General features: G+C 40.9%; 1 protein-coding gene across 3 annotated transcripts; it reads left to right on the top strand.

Annotated features, from left to right (window-relative positions):
- Nucleotides 1-8,494: 8,494 nt before the first annotated feature.
- LOC121249459 (CLK4-associating serine/arginine rich protein) lies at nt 8,495-14,181 on the top strand. Of its 3 annotated transcripts, none has more exons than XM_041148179.1 (13): nt 8,495-8,806; nt 9,231-9,269; nt 9,378-9,526; nt 9,719-9,794; nt 11,314-11,602; nt 11,715-11,824; nt 11,915-11,962; nt 12,060-12,263; nt 12,532-12,633; nt 12,841-12,974; nt 13,070-13,208; nt 13,701-13,826; nt 13,910-14,181. In XM_041148179.1, the coding sequence occupies exons 1-13, from the start codon at nt 8,610-8,612 to the stop codon at nt 13,935-13,937; spliced, it is 1,641 nt and encodes a 546-aa protein (XP_041004113.1). In that variant the 5' UTR covers nt 8,495-8,609; the 3' UTR covers nt 13,938-14,181. The 3 variants fall into 3 exon arrangements, 2 of the variants coding, with proteins under 2 accessions (XP_041004113.1, XP_041004106.1); XM_041148172.1 differs by having other exon boundaries at nt 13,698-13,826; XR_005937616.1 differs by lacking the exons at nt 13,701-13,826; nt 13,910-14,181 and adding an exon at nt 13,330-13,383 and having other exon boundaries at nt 13,070-13,262.
- The last annotated feature ends 307 nt before the right edge of the window (nt 14,182-14,488 follow it).

Below are 14,488 nucleotides of genomic sequence, written 5' to 3'. Positions count from 1 at the left end.
TTGGGATGTCAGAGAGAAGTGGCACGGCGATCGGGGACCCCTCTGAAAAGAGGACCGATGCTGCTCCAAGCCTGCTGTGGGCGAGGCCCGCCCTGACCCTATCCAAGAAATGGTTGGGAGGCTCAGGGAGCTCTTCTCCAAGGTCAGCTATCAACTCGTTACACTTCCTTTCAAGTTTTCTTGGTGTTTCTTCCTTTCATACTAACTTGAACTTTCATGGCAGAGCGTAGAGCAGTTGGAAACATTCATTGTGGATGATCGGGAGGGGCTGGAAGGCGAGAATCAGGCGCTTCTATCTCTAGCGAGGTTGAAGTTGAACCATGGTAAGGAAGAGAGGGACAGAAAGCAGAAGTTGGAGGAAACCCTCATCAAGGAGCAATTCAGTCGGTGGCGTAGGCAGATGAGGATACTCCAACTTCGTTGACGCAATGCCCAACTTAAGTCTGACCTGGCGAGGTCCCGGTAGGAGGTCGGTTCGCATCGTCTTGAAGTGGGGCTTACTAAGGAAGAAAGGGACAACCTTCAGGAATCTCTCGATCGCTAGCAATAGGACCTGGAAAAGTTTCAAGAAAAAAATTCGCAGTTGAAAAAGTAGCAAGACTCCGATGCTCGATCTTACAAGTGGATCGAGGGGAAGTTTGAGGACGCTTCCCTGTCCTTCCAGGAAAAGAAAGATCTTATCAAGGCCAAGTTCCAAAAGGCGAAGGACTTGGAGGCTGAAAAGGCCCTGGCCTGTGCTAGGGAGGCTAGTGAAAAGAGTTGAGCGGCAGAGTTGAAGACCCGGCTTGTTGAGGCTGGCTGCGTGATAGCCGCCCATGAGGCTACTATCCAGGACCTGCATTCTCACCTTGAGAGTGACTAAACCGCCCTTCCCTGGCTGCGCGAGGAGTTGTCACACATCCATTTGGTCAGTGACGACGCCTGGAATTACAGCTACTTGGAAAGCTTGGAGAGAATGAGGGATCGCATACTTCTAAACCCTAAGAGCAATTTGAGGGCATTGAAGGTGTAAGACCTCCCTATGGACCCGGCGGCCTTGAAGTGGAGTGCCTCGATAGGAAAGAAGCTGATCCAGAGCGTTCTTTCAGACAACCCTGCCAACTAAATATTTTTCCTCTTATATTGGTGTATTTCTATTTTTCTCTGTTTGTAATGTACTTCGTAATAATATTAAAGGAATTCTTTATACATGCTCTTCTTTCTTCTTGGGTTCTTCTTTTTCTTCTTTGCTTTTAACTTTTCATTTGTATGATTTGAAGAGTGCTTTGGGCGAGGAGTGTAGGGGTGATGCCACTTGTGTGATGAATAATCATAAGTAGAATTTGTCTATTATTGCGATCATAACTTGGATTGCCTCGATTTGTTGTTGTCAGCCTGGGGGGTGGGGGCTCTTCAAGAACCTACATTGTGTAGTGGAGAGAACGACTCATATTCTGCAAGAAGAGAGGGCGGGATGCCTTGAACTAAGCCCTCATCTTTTGTCTCCTCGGGGGGTGTGAGTCGCCGTGTAGTCAAGGAGTTGTCTTGCTATTTGCCGTAAGGCAGGTAGGAGATGTTTAATAACGCTAAAAAAACTAAACAAATTAACATAACTTATCAGCAACTACGAGTGCGAAGCTTGCAAACTTTGAGTTGTTTTGCTAGAGACATGAGGTGATATTCTAAGGCATTACTTGTTTGGCATTACGTTGTTGGAGATGGCGTCGTAGGAGTAGTGTCGGGTAATCAAAAAACTAAACCTGCTCTCAATTGGGGGAGGGGTCAGGATGCCTCAAGCTAAGCCTGCCCGTTTGGTCCATGTTAGGGACCCCGGTCTTGTCCCTAAATATTAAGTCCACGAGCTCGTCTTGGTGATGATGGTGACCGAGTGATGTTGCCAACTAGCTTGGCCTTCAATAATGGGTAGGTGTTTTGGTGATGGGGTGATGGTGGAATTGGGTAAGCTAAGTGTTTAGGGCTTGTAATTCAAAGTGGACGGCTAGGGTTTGTTCCTTTAGTGTGGCGCCAAGTAGGTGGAGCTAGGGTTGATGAATGGTAGTTAGGCTAGGGTTTCGTGTATGGTGCAATTGAGGTTGCCGAAATTGGCTAATGGGAATTAGGGTTGTCGCCCAAGGGGAATGGAGGCTAGGGTTTCGGGTGCCAAGGCAACTAGGGTTGCCGAAAATGGTGTTTGGAGGGAATTATGGAAAGATTCCTAAGTGATAGGAATCTTGGAGGATTCGATGAAGCTAATTGGGAAAGTCAAAGTTGACTTGAGTGATTTAAAGGATGAGAGATTTAAGGGATTGAAGGGGATGATCAATTCCTTAAATCAAGGGATTTGAATTGGGAAAGTCAAGACTCCTAAAAGGAAAATATTTTCATATGGAGAATTGAGTGTTTCAGCTAGGGCACAAGGAAATGGAAGAAGGGTAAAGATTGCCTCATGATCGTAAGTGAGGGTGAATGGGGTTTCTCCCGTCGGGGTTCGCACAGTTAGGGGTGTAATTGGTCCGGTCTGGTCCGGTTTTGGATAAAATTTAGGACCAAACCGGTATATACCGGTTTTGCATTTTCCAAAATCGATTACGCACCGGTTACCCTCCTAAACCAGTATCTTCGGTTTTACCGGTTTCCGGTCTGATTTTTCAGTTTTTTAAAATGTAAGTTTGTCATTAAAAAAATTAAAAAAAAACTGCTTCAAAAAATCTATTCGCATTACAAAATTTGCACTACTAAAATCTGTAATACTTTAGTTATAGTGATTAGTATTAGTTATATATTAGTATAAGTATAACTATATTGTATGTTAGACTATTTGTATTAGTTACAAACTTATATATTAATATAGTTATATAATATATTAGACTATATAATAGTATTAATATTATATTGTTAGTATAGTTATATATTAGTACTAGTTATAAACTTATAGTGATTTAGTATAACTATATTAGTATAAGTATAACTATAGTCTATATTAGACTATTAGTATTAGTTATAAACTTATATATTAGTATAGCTATATAATATATTAGACTATATATAATATAATTTAGTATATATATTTTATGTTTAAAGCATAAAATCAATTAAATTTTCATCTTTAAGATTAAATTTTATTTTATAAATTATAATATAAAATTATTTCATATATGATATATAATTATATATAAAAATTTCACATATAATTATATATTATATATAAAACTTATATATATAAAATATTTTGTATAATATTAATTTTGTATAAAACTTATATATAAAATATTAATTTTATTTTTTTCCCCAACCGGATCGGTTCCAGCTGTTTGCATAATTCAAGAACCGGTCCCGGACCGAACCGGTTCAAACCGTCCGGACCGGTTTTCCAGTTTCCCGGTTTAAATTCACACCCCTACTCACAGTGATTTGGTATGCCCATAGCTTCTTTTTGAGTTTTCCCATCAGTGTTTTGTTGGTCACCTCCACCTATCCATTGGACTAAGGATGTCTCGAAGACAAGTAGTGGAATTTGATCCCCAGTTTCCAGCACCAGTCTCGGTAGTGGTCAGAGTTAAACTGTCTCCCATTATTCGATATGATGACACGGGGAATGCCAAATCTACACATAATCGTCTTCCACAAGAAGCGTGTGATGCTGCTCACCGTGATTTTTGCCAACACCTCTACCTCGACCCACTTTTTGAAGTAGTCCACTTCCACCACTACAAATCTCACTCCTCATTTACCTGGAGGGAGGGGGCCTACAAGGTCAATTCCCCATTAGGCGAAGGGCCATATTGAAGTGATTGACGTTAGTTCTTCCAGCGGGTTATGGGGCACTTTGGAGTATTCTTCGCATTTATTGCACTTTCGCACATACTACTCGGCATCCTGAAGGCCGCGAGGCCAGTAGTACCTCACCTTCATCACTTTGTTTGCCAGCACCTTTCCTCCAGAGTGGTCACCCCAAATTCCCTCATGCACTTCCGCTAGCACGTATTGAACTTTTTCGAACAAGATGAGTTTCAGGAGAGGTGTGGAGTATCCCTTTCTATATAGGACTTCCTTGATCAGAGTGTAATGCGTTGCTCTATTCCTGACCATTCTAGCTTCCCACTTGTTGTCGAGTAGCTCGTTGGCATTTATGTATTTGATAATATCCAATGCCTATTCTGGAGCTACCGACTTTACGTCTGCCACTTCAATTCCCACAGCGGGTATCTCGACAATCCTGATCACCGTCAGTTCCAACAGGGGAGAATCTTCTTGCCCGGACGCCTCTCGCTCTAATTTATCCTCCTTTTGATTCTCGACTCTCAGAACTTGTTGGATCTGGAAGTATCTAAAGTTGGCGCGCTTGGCTTCTATCAGTGTTAGATACTTCTTTAATGTTTCACTCTTTGCGGTGAACTCCCCCCGTACTTGATTAACCACTACCTAAGAATCGGCTAGCACCTCCATTTCTTTGGCGCCCAAGGACCAGGCAATCACCATACCAATGAACAGTGACTCGTATTCTGCCTCGTCGTTCGTGATTTTGAATGCCAACTTAGTGGCATAATCATGCTCCTTATCCTCGTCTGTAACAATATGCATCCCCACGCCCCTTCCAGCTTGGTAGGACGAGCTGTCAACGAAGACCAGCTACGACTTCATGAGAGGTGCATATTCAACCTCTTCTGAGAAGCCGGTGAATTCTGCTACAAAAGTTGCCAACACTTGCCCTTTAATAGAATTTCATGGTGCGTACTTGATGCCGAACTCGCTCAGCTCCATAACCCAATTCGTAAGGCGGCCCGAAGTGTCTGATCTTTGCATTATCTTCTTCAGAGGGTCTTGGTGAGGACCTTTATTAGATGAGCCTAGAAATATAGGTGGAGTTTTCGGGTGGTCACCACAAAGGCAAAGGTGAGCTTTTCTATACACAGATATCTAGCCTCTACTTCTCGGTAAGCATGACTGGTGTAGTATACGGGCTTTTGGAACCCTCCTTCGTCTCGTACCAAGGCCGAGGAAGCTGCTTGCGGGAAGATCGATAGGTACAAGATCAAAGTTTCTCCGCATTTAGGTTGGCTGAGCAGTGAAGGGCTGGTGAGATATTTCTTGAGAGCCTAAAACTTCTCATTGCACTCACCATCCCATGCTCGCGCCTTCCGCAATACTTTAAAAAATAGTAGGCACTTGTCGGTGGATCTCGACACGAACCTGCTAAAGGCCATTATCCGCTCAGCGATTCTCTGTACTTCGTTTATGCTTCGAGGAGAGGTCATGCAGAGTATGACTTCCACCTTCTCCAGGTCTGCTTTTATCCCCCGTTTCGACATCATGAAACCCAGGAATTTCCTAGAGCCCACATTAAAGGCACACTTCGCGGGGTTGAACTTCTTCTAGTATTGCCTCAATACCGTAAAGGCTTCAAGGAGGTCGTCTAGGTGTTGCTCAGGCGTTTCGCTCTTGATTAGCAGATCGTCCATATATACCTCCATATTTCTCCCGATCTGACTCTTGAACATGAGATTTACCAGCCGCTGGTAAATGCCCCCACATTTTTCAGCCTATACAGCATGGCAAAGTAGCAGTATAATCCTCAATCGGTGATGAACAAAATCTTCTCCTCATTGTTAGGATTTATGCGGATTTGATTATACCTAGAGTATGCGTCCATAAAGTTGAGCATGCACTGACCCGCAGTGGAGTCTATGATCAGGTCAATGAGGGGTAGTGGGAAACTGTCTTTTGGACATGAATTATTTAAGTCGATGAAGTCAACACACATTCTTCACTTACCATTTTGCTTCTTTACTAACACCACGTTTGACAACCAGTCAGGGTAATGGGCCTCTCGTATGAAGCCCATCGCAAGTAATCGATCGACTTCTTTAGCGATGGCAACATTCTTCTCAACGCTGAAGTTTCAGTGTTTCTGCCTTACCCCCTTAGCTTTTAGGTCCACGCTCAGGTGGTGTTGCATGACCTTTGGGTCGATTTTGGGCATGTCATTTTGACTCCATACGAAGACATCCTGGTGCTCCGTGAGGAGCTACTACATGGTGGTCTGCATTTCGAGCATCATCCCACTGCCAATATTGGTGACGGCTTCTAGGCGACTCAGGTTCAAGGGGACCAACTCTAATGGCTCATTCGACTCTACCTTCCTAAGCGTCTGTTCATCTTGAATTTCTCTATCTGTCGTGGTATGTTCGGGCAGGGGCGGAAGCACGTGGTCATTGCCTGGATCTGCTTTCCTCAGATCTCGCCCACTCCTCAAGGGGTCAGGAACTTCATCTTCAAGTGGTAGGTCGATGTCACTGCCCTTAAATTGTTGAGGGTAGGTTTGCCGATTATGGCAGGGCATTTTCTTTTTCTGTTTGCCATAACTGTGTAAGGAACAGGCAGGCCAGCTCCCCAAAGCTGTTTATGGACCCGAACCATACTCTCGCCGGTCCCTTCAAAGTTAGCTGGAAAGCTTTGCAAAGTACCTCCCTTGGGAAGCCATGCAAGGTCATGTGGGTTCTGAAGGTCTCCAGGTGTTCAAGGGGGTCTCTAGCCCCATCGCACATATCCATGAGTAGAGCATGGAACTTCGGTGGTAGGGGCACAACCATCACCTCCTCACTGTAGGGCAGGCCAGTAGTGGTGAGCAATTTGTCTACCGATGATGATGTGCACATCTTTTAGCCATCTCTTCGTACTTTCCTTTGAGATTACGCATCTCGTCGTGCATGTTTTTTCTTTCTTCCTCCGCGTCACCTCCCCCCTCTTGCGTTTCTGGACTTTACATGTTCACTGTTGCTTAGTCCTGCATCATTCTCTAGTCCGTTGGTGGCTACTCTGAGTGTCTCGTTCTGCTTTCAGAAGATCTCTACTTCAGTAGTTAGCTTCCCTACTAGCTGTTCCATCGCCTTCCATGTTCACTAATGTTGCTTCTTCTAGTCCCCGAGTCGTCTGAGAACAGGTTATCACAAGCATACGAAGGACACATGAAGTTTATAGGAATCCCACAGACAACACCATTGTTAATATCGTGTTTTGTACACCTTCGAGTTGGGTTCTTGTAACTCGGGTCTTGGGTCTTTCAGTTATACACTAAAGAAAACACAAAGAGTGGGGGGCCTTGGTGGGAGTTTGGGAGTCTCCGATGCTTAAGTCAGTATCTCCTTAGTAGCTTGTTCAAGAGCTTAGAGGAATAAAAAATAGTTTTTCGTACCTAGAGGTTGGCTTTTATACTAGGTTTCTGGGTGGGGACAGCCCATAGCTGGCCTCAGGGAGTTCATGTCACTTCAATTGTTTATGAAAGTCGTTTGGATTCGGAGATGAGTTGAGATGAGTTGTGAATTGTAGTGAGATTTGTGAATTAAAGTTGATGAATAGTAGTGAATAGTAATGAGATGAGTTGTGAATCCAAACCGGGCCCGTCAAAATCCTTTAATGCGGTGTGGCTCCTAGAGTGGCGTCATTAATGTGTCATAGAGTCCGGGGAGTAGTACCATTAATACAACGTGGCTCCTTGACTCACTTTAGCCTGCGGATGTTCCTTATCAACCATCTCCATGCCTGTTGTCAGGAGATCAAGAATTCCCTGTATCTCCTGCCCACCTACCTGCTCAGTTTCTCGAGGGTTGGGTGTCAATGAGGAATGTCAGGGCGGGGAGTCTCATCTATCCCTTACCATCTGCTTTCTCACTCGTGGGTTGCTTTATGGGCGGGTTTTACTCATGGGCCAAGTGTTCTGCAGGGGCCCACAGACTCCTTTCCGAGAGGGGTCATTGGGTCTTGGTCGGGCTCTCTGACTCACTCCTTAAAGATCTCTCATGGGCTTGCAATAAGGGCTGAGAGGATAGGAAAACCCCCTTAAAGCTACAATGCTCGTTACAAATTTATTTTTGGCTTTCGAAAATGAAGACTACCATTTGCTGAAACCTTTGTTGAATATATGTCTACATCCATTCAATATGGTAGATGTGTTATTTTTGGAATTAAGGGTCCGTTTGGCAACACAACTATTCTCAAATATTATCATATATTTTCAGATATTTCATTCTCAAATATCACTCAAACACAAAACACTTTCAATTTTAAATTTTTCATCTAATCATTACCTAATATTTAAAAGTTTTTCAAACTTCCATTCCAAATAAAACAGAAAAACAATACCACTTTTCAAATTTCAAAATAAAAATATTATTCAAATATTATATTCAAATAAATTTTTAACATTATAATTTCTTATTCAATTTTTCTCTCTCAATATTTATCAAAACTCAATAAAATATCTTAATTCAAATTATTTCATTACTATTAACAAATACACTGAAATATTCTAAATATATTGGATCTAAACTTTAGTGCAACTCATGTAAATACTACTAGGTGATTTTTTGTTTTTCAGAATTTTGCAAAAGGGAAGATATGGGCCATGAAGTTGGGCCTATTACTACCTAAAGCCCACTTTAGACCGACCCAATCGAATTGTGACATGGACGGTCCAGATTCAAAGTTGACCCACATTCATCGAACAGATCGAGGAAGCCGGGTACAAGACACTGTGCATTGCGCTCACTCCAAAAAAAGCGCGCTAGGGTTTCGTTTCACCCAGCGAATAACGTAATCGTAATTGACTCGAGGCACAGAGAGAGAGAGCGAAGATGTGGCACGAGGCGAGGCGGTCGGAGAGGAAGGTCCACGACATGATGGACGCGGCTCGGAAGCGAGCGCAGAGACGAGCCGTGTTCTTAGCTAAGCGGCGTGGCGATCCTCAGCAATCGATCCAGGCCCTTGGCGCTCGCTCGCGAGTGTACCGGGATGATGCCCTCTACCAAGCCACTCAGGACCAGCAAGGCCTGTAAGATTCATAGTAAAATTGCCTTTTCCCAATATAAATATTGTAGGGATTATGGTGCGATTTGGAATCGACTACGACTCTTCGAAATCAGATTATTGCGTGTTTCTTATGACAATAATACAAGCTTTAGATCATAATTATATTTTTAGACGGATCGGAAGAAACAAATTTGGAGTTTTTTTTTTAGATTAAACTTAGATTTTGCCATTAAATTTTAGGTTTATTCTATATTTATATTTTATACATACTGATCAGTTAGAAATCAGGATACCGAAGGTTCACAACGGTTTCTGTTTGATGAAAGTTGAATAAGAGTCAAAAGGGCGCACTTTTGTTTTCCCTTCAATTCTCAAGTTGCATCATATTTTTGGTTAATTTTCATTAATGCCATCTATTCTAAAGTTCTATATACCTTCTATCACAGGATACCTTGGAATGGGAAACAGGAAATTTTGATTGATAGGTGCGATGTTTCTCCTTCGTTGTTTTCTTTTTGGGCTAAAACTCATCTTTCTGCTGTCACTTCTCTTGACCGATAAATTAATATTGGATGCTACTTCTTTATAAGCAGATTTGATGGCCGTGCACTTCTGGATTTCATTCGGGATTCTGGGTCCCGACATTTTCGGGTTCAGGAGAAGTCTGAAGAAGAAGAAGAAGTAGAAGAGTTTGTTAATTTTGAGCGTTATCGGGATTTAATTAAGCACCGGCGTAGAGGATGTCGGTACTTTTTTATTTTTTATTTTTTGATGATGTCTTAAATTCTGTAACATTTTGAAAATATTTCTCAGTTTATACTTCTTGTTTAATGAAAAGGAAGTACAATAATATCATCCGTCTTTTGGATTGAATCATCTGACTAGGGTTTAAGTTTCAAACTTATTTGACAAGAGAAACTTTGTAAATTAACAGTTACCGATGAGGAGGGTTTGCAACATGTAAACCAGGAGATGGAAGCGAAGGTTGTGGCTCCATTTATGTCAGACAGGTTTGCCTCTACTATTTTTTTACCCCATTTTTTGTTGTCAGTTAATTCTTGCTTTCTATATTTTCTTGTAAGTAATTATTTAATAATTACGTAATATCAGGCATGAAACTATGGAATAAACTGAGACCAGCATGTATAAAATGTTCTAAGGCTGAATTAAATATTGACTACGCATCACTGATCTAAAAGAAAAAACATGGACTTTGTCGTATAGGTTTCTGATTAATTCTTATGTTTTCATAATAATCTGGATTAATTCTTACTTGTTTGTTTTCCGAAAATAAATAAATTCCTATCAAATTTAAATTTGATGTTGATTTTCCTCCAAACTTGCTAATTATATTTAAGAAATAACTCATTTCTGTTGATAATGATTTTCGATCAAATAGAGTGAATTTATGGTCAAATTCTGTGTAATTGGTAGTAAGAAGGATGCCATGAATCTTATTTATCAAAATTGTCTCTATGTAATGTTTTATAGCTAGAGAAGTTTTTATGATTGGTAGTAAAAATAGTTTTTGGATTTGTCCGCAAAAGGGTCCGTTAAATAAAGAATCACATTTTTTAGGTAAATATTCTTATAGTATGACGTTAAACACGTGCCAATATGTGATTATCTAGCGTTAGAGAAGTTTTCTCTAGTTTGTTAAAGGTGTTAACATGTTGGAAAAAATTGAAGACTGTTTCTCAAACAATAATTTTTGCCTCCCCCAAAAATATTTTCATTCATCATTAGTGGTCACCACCGCTTAATTAAACCCCCAAAAAAGGTTAAAACCACTTTTGCAAAACCTCAAAGAAACACTCTCACAAAAGTTTTATACTTGAAGTGGACCCCACCAGTTTCACAAACAGCAAAAATACACATCTCAATCATTTTTCTTTCTAAAGATCTTTTCAATGGGTCACACCACTCCCACAAACTCAAGCATAAAACCACTTTAAATTTTCAAAATTCGTGATATGCAGACATGCTCAAAGTTTTATTTGGGCTTGAGTTTTCACGGAGATTTAGAAAATGAGTTGTGCTGATTTCTCGAGATACATTTGATTGATGTTGCCAATTGAATTCTTATTTTCGTCTGTTTAAGTTGTCAGGGCTCCCAAATCGTTTAAAATAAAAATGATTTGGATACCTTAGCAATGGCTTGCATTTCTCCTTTTTAAAACTTCTGAGTCGTTTTTTTCTTCTTTGTCTAGCATGGTATTCTAGACAGAGATTGGAGGTTACTTCTGTGGTGTTCTGTGTGGGTTATTCATGGTCAAATTGCTTCTGTTTGTTTTTTAAGCCTAGATTTGAATTGATGAAGTTTCCTAAGCTGTTTTCATCACTTTGTTAAGATGTGCTTTATTTCTAGTGTCCCATTCATAAATGTGGTGGACAGTGTTTCAAGATATATTGTCTTCATTACTTTGTGAAGCTGTGAACACTTATGCTTAGACATTTTTTTCTTTTGTTGTTTTGGGGGCTGAGGGGTGGAGATTATATTATTTTTGTATCTGTTCTCTTTTCATGCAGATCTCAACCGCAACCTCCTGCAAGCAAAGGCTCTTATTCGCAGGTGGGATTTTCTTATGAGGGGGAGGGGAAAGAGGAAGCCCATCTTTCTGATGCTGATGATAATGAGGATGATGATGAGGATGAAGACGACGAAGATTTCAACAGTGATGATAGCAATGACGAAGGGATGGATATTATAGCAAAAGAATTTGGTGTAAAAAGGTATGGATGGCTTGTTTACATGGATAAAAAGGCTAAGGAGGAAGAGAAAAGGCAAAAGGAAGTTATCAAAGGTGATCCTGCAATTGTAAGTTTTGCACAAGCCACATGGGCTGTTGAAGGAATATATATTATTTTATACTGGATTTAACACTGCATGCATTTTATGGTTTTGAATCTAAAATTCTTGACATCTCTAGAGGAAGCTGAGCCGCAAGGAAAGAAGGAAGGTTTCTCAAATAGAAAGGGAGAGAGAAAGAGAAGTTGCACGAGTGACTGGTGCCAGAGTGCTCCATCACGATCCATACCGGTAGATAGTGTTTTCTGACTTCTGTTTCCTAGTGTTGCAAATGATGATGCTGTTATGCTTTTTATAGCAGTGTTTTCCCTATTAATGCAGGGAGCCTAGACGAAGTCCAACTTATGAAGCTTATCCTCGCTCTAGAAGGCATGCTCTTAGAGTTCTGTTTGGAAGTTTAATTTCTGGTTTAATTTCATGTAAAAGGAATAGTTTACACACTTGATTCTAATTATTGTGTCTGCAGATCTAGATCACGGTCGTATTCCCCATCATATTCAAGGCGCTATTCTCGTGGAGGGCATTCTGATGATGTTCATCGAAGCAAACCAAGGACACCAAAAATAGAATACATTACTGAATTTGGGGGCTCCGGTGATGGGGATGAACTGAAGCTTGAACGATTTTCTCCACCCCCATCTCCACCATCTCAAGCTGACATGTTGAACCGGTCGGCGCACTCGACCTTTAATTCTTGCAAAGATAGATTCGACAATCTTTACTCTGCTGCAGCTTATCCCCCTTTTGTTGCCCGAGGCAAACTTTTCTGGTTTAGAATAGATCAGGCTTAGGATTATCAGCATACTGCCAGAGGAAGAGAGAAGGAAGCTTCCGTTTTGAAGCTTATTGTTTTCCCTGAAATGGATTGTTTTAGAAAATCTTCTGACTTGCATGGAACCAGTGATTTGGGTGTCCCTAATACTACTACTTTTGTGCAGGCCATCATCCGGTCGCATACTTGAGGCGTTGCATGTTGATCCTGCATCTAATGTGTCTCTTGATAAGGAAAAGAGTGCTAAAGTTTTGAAACCAGCAGTAAGGTATCTCATGGTGTCCGAGATAAGGTTTCTTTATTTTCATTTTTTGGCAGTGTCTTGAGGAGTTCAAGTAGATAAGCATGTCCATTAGGAGGTTTCATAACTTTGTGATTCTTTGAGTTTGTGCTCCATAGTTTCTCATTTATGTTTTATATTTACATAAATTTAGAATTATCATTCTTCTAAACTTGTTTTGTTTCCTTTTCACAGCACAACTTCAGCAATAGCGAAGTTAAGTAAGGCAAGTACCTCTGGGGGGACTTTAAAACAACAACAGGGGGAGAAGAAGGAAACTCCTCAAGAACGACTTAAAAGGATTATGAGCAGGCAGCTGAACAAACAAAGTATGAGAATCTATGCCATCAGACAGACACTGGTAGACAAAAACAAAAAATTGTCGAAAAGATATTAACTATTGTGTAACGAATTCCTTTTGTAGTTAAAAAAGATACTGCTGCTGAAATGGCTAAAAAACGTGAGCAAGAGCGCCAGAGGCTTGAAAAGCTTGCAGAAACAAGTCGTTTAGGTCGATATGGGCATCGGAGCCGCAGCCGCAGCTACAGCCGTTCTCCTTCAAGGTAGTTAAATTTATAGTATACTGTGCATGCGGGACCTATGCTTTTTTAAATTAAATGTCACTTATGGAGAGTGCCTAATCTTCTTTTCGTTTTATTATAGTAAGTGTGGCTAATGTTGTAAGTACCATAAAGCATAGACTTGTCTCCTTCTCAGACTTGATAAATTCACCTTAGATTAATTTTGCTTTGGGGTTGATGACGATGCCTGAAATTGCAGTTTCTAGCAAGAGTAATGCTACCCATAATCTCTTTTACCATCATCCTCTAGCCATCCCATGATGTGATATTAAATGATTAGAAATTATTTGTTATGCTTTACTTCTTTGCCAATCATTTGATATTTACATTAATGGATGTTGAGAGGATGATAAAAAGGATTATGAATATAATTGTTTGAGGATTAGAGATCCCTTTTATGCTTGCTACCTCTGGTTGGTTTGAACATACATATGCAAGTATTATTATGGACAAATGCCCTGTTTACTGCAGAAGATACAGGCATAGTAGAAGTCCAAGTAGAAGCAGGAGTTCACGAAGATATTATTCCCGTTCCCGCTCTCGTTCCCATTCCCCCACCCGTTCCCGTTCCCGCTCTCACTCTTACTCCCGTTCTCCAAGGTTAACACTGTTATCCTGTTACCTTGTAGACTAGACTTGTTTGTACAATTTCTGGTGCCTGATTCCGGGAGCTAATATTGCAGGGTAAGAAGCCGTTCAAGATACCGATAGAGATATTTCTGTAAAGATGGCAGTCAAGGATTTAGATATTATTGTGCATGGAGGCTTTTGTATCCTCAAGAATGTAACTAATGGACAGCATTTCCCTGGTGCTTAAATTGTTGGGTCTTGTTAATGTGAGGGAAGATTAGGTAGCATGAATACTCGACTCATTCACAATCTCTTCCTTTTTTTTAGGCTTCTATTGATTGGTTTGCTAAAATAACGTGTATATAATAACATCGATAACAAGTAATTTTGATGTGCTGTGCTGTGCTGTATTTCACGCTGAAATCGAAGGCCTTTATGGAAAACCCAGAGGTGCTTATATACCACGTGCTCCGAACCTTGCACAAAATGCGCACCTCGTGCGAATCCTGATAGAGATTCTGATTAAAGCCAGTTTGGAACTTTATTATAGGGGTGTCTGGTAGATACATGATGGACGTGGTTGCTGAGTGGGAACACTCAGAAGACACCAGTGCTGGTCTGGCTGCCTAAGTTGCTGCAGTGCCGCCTAGAGTGTAGCCTTCCTGTTCAAGACCATAACTTTGTCGATAAAT

Source organism: Juglans microcarpa x Juglans regia, chromosome 1D, assembly GCF_004785595.1.
Source record: "Juglans microcarpa x Juglans regia isolate MS1-56 chromosome 1D, Jm3101_v1.0, whole genome shotgun sequence".
In the NCBI taxonomy this organism is placed as follows: domain Eukaryota; kingdom Viridiplantae; phylum Streptophyta; class Magnoliopsida; order Fagales; family Juglandaceae; genus Juglans; species Juglans microcarpa x Juglans regia.
This window is presented reverse-complemented; position numbering and strand designations above follow the sequence as displayed.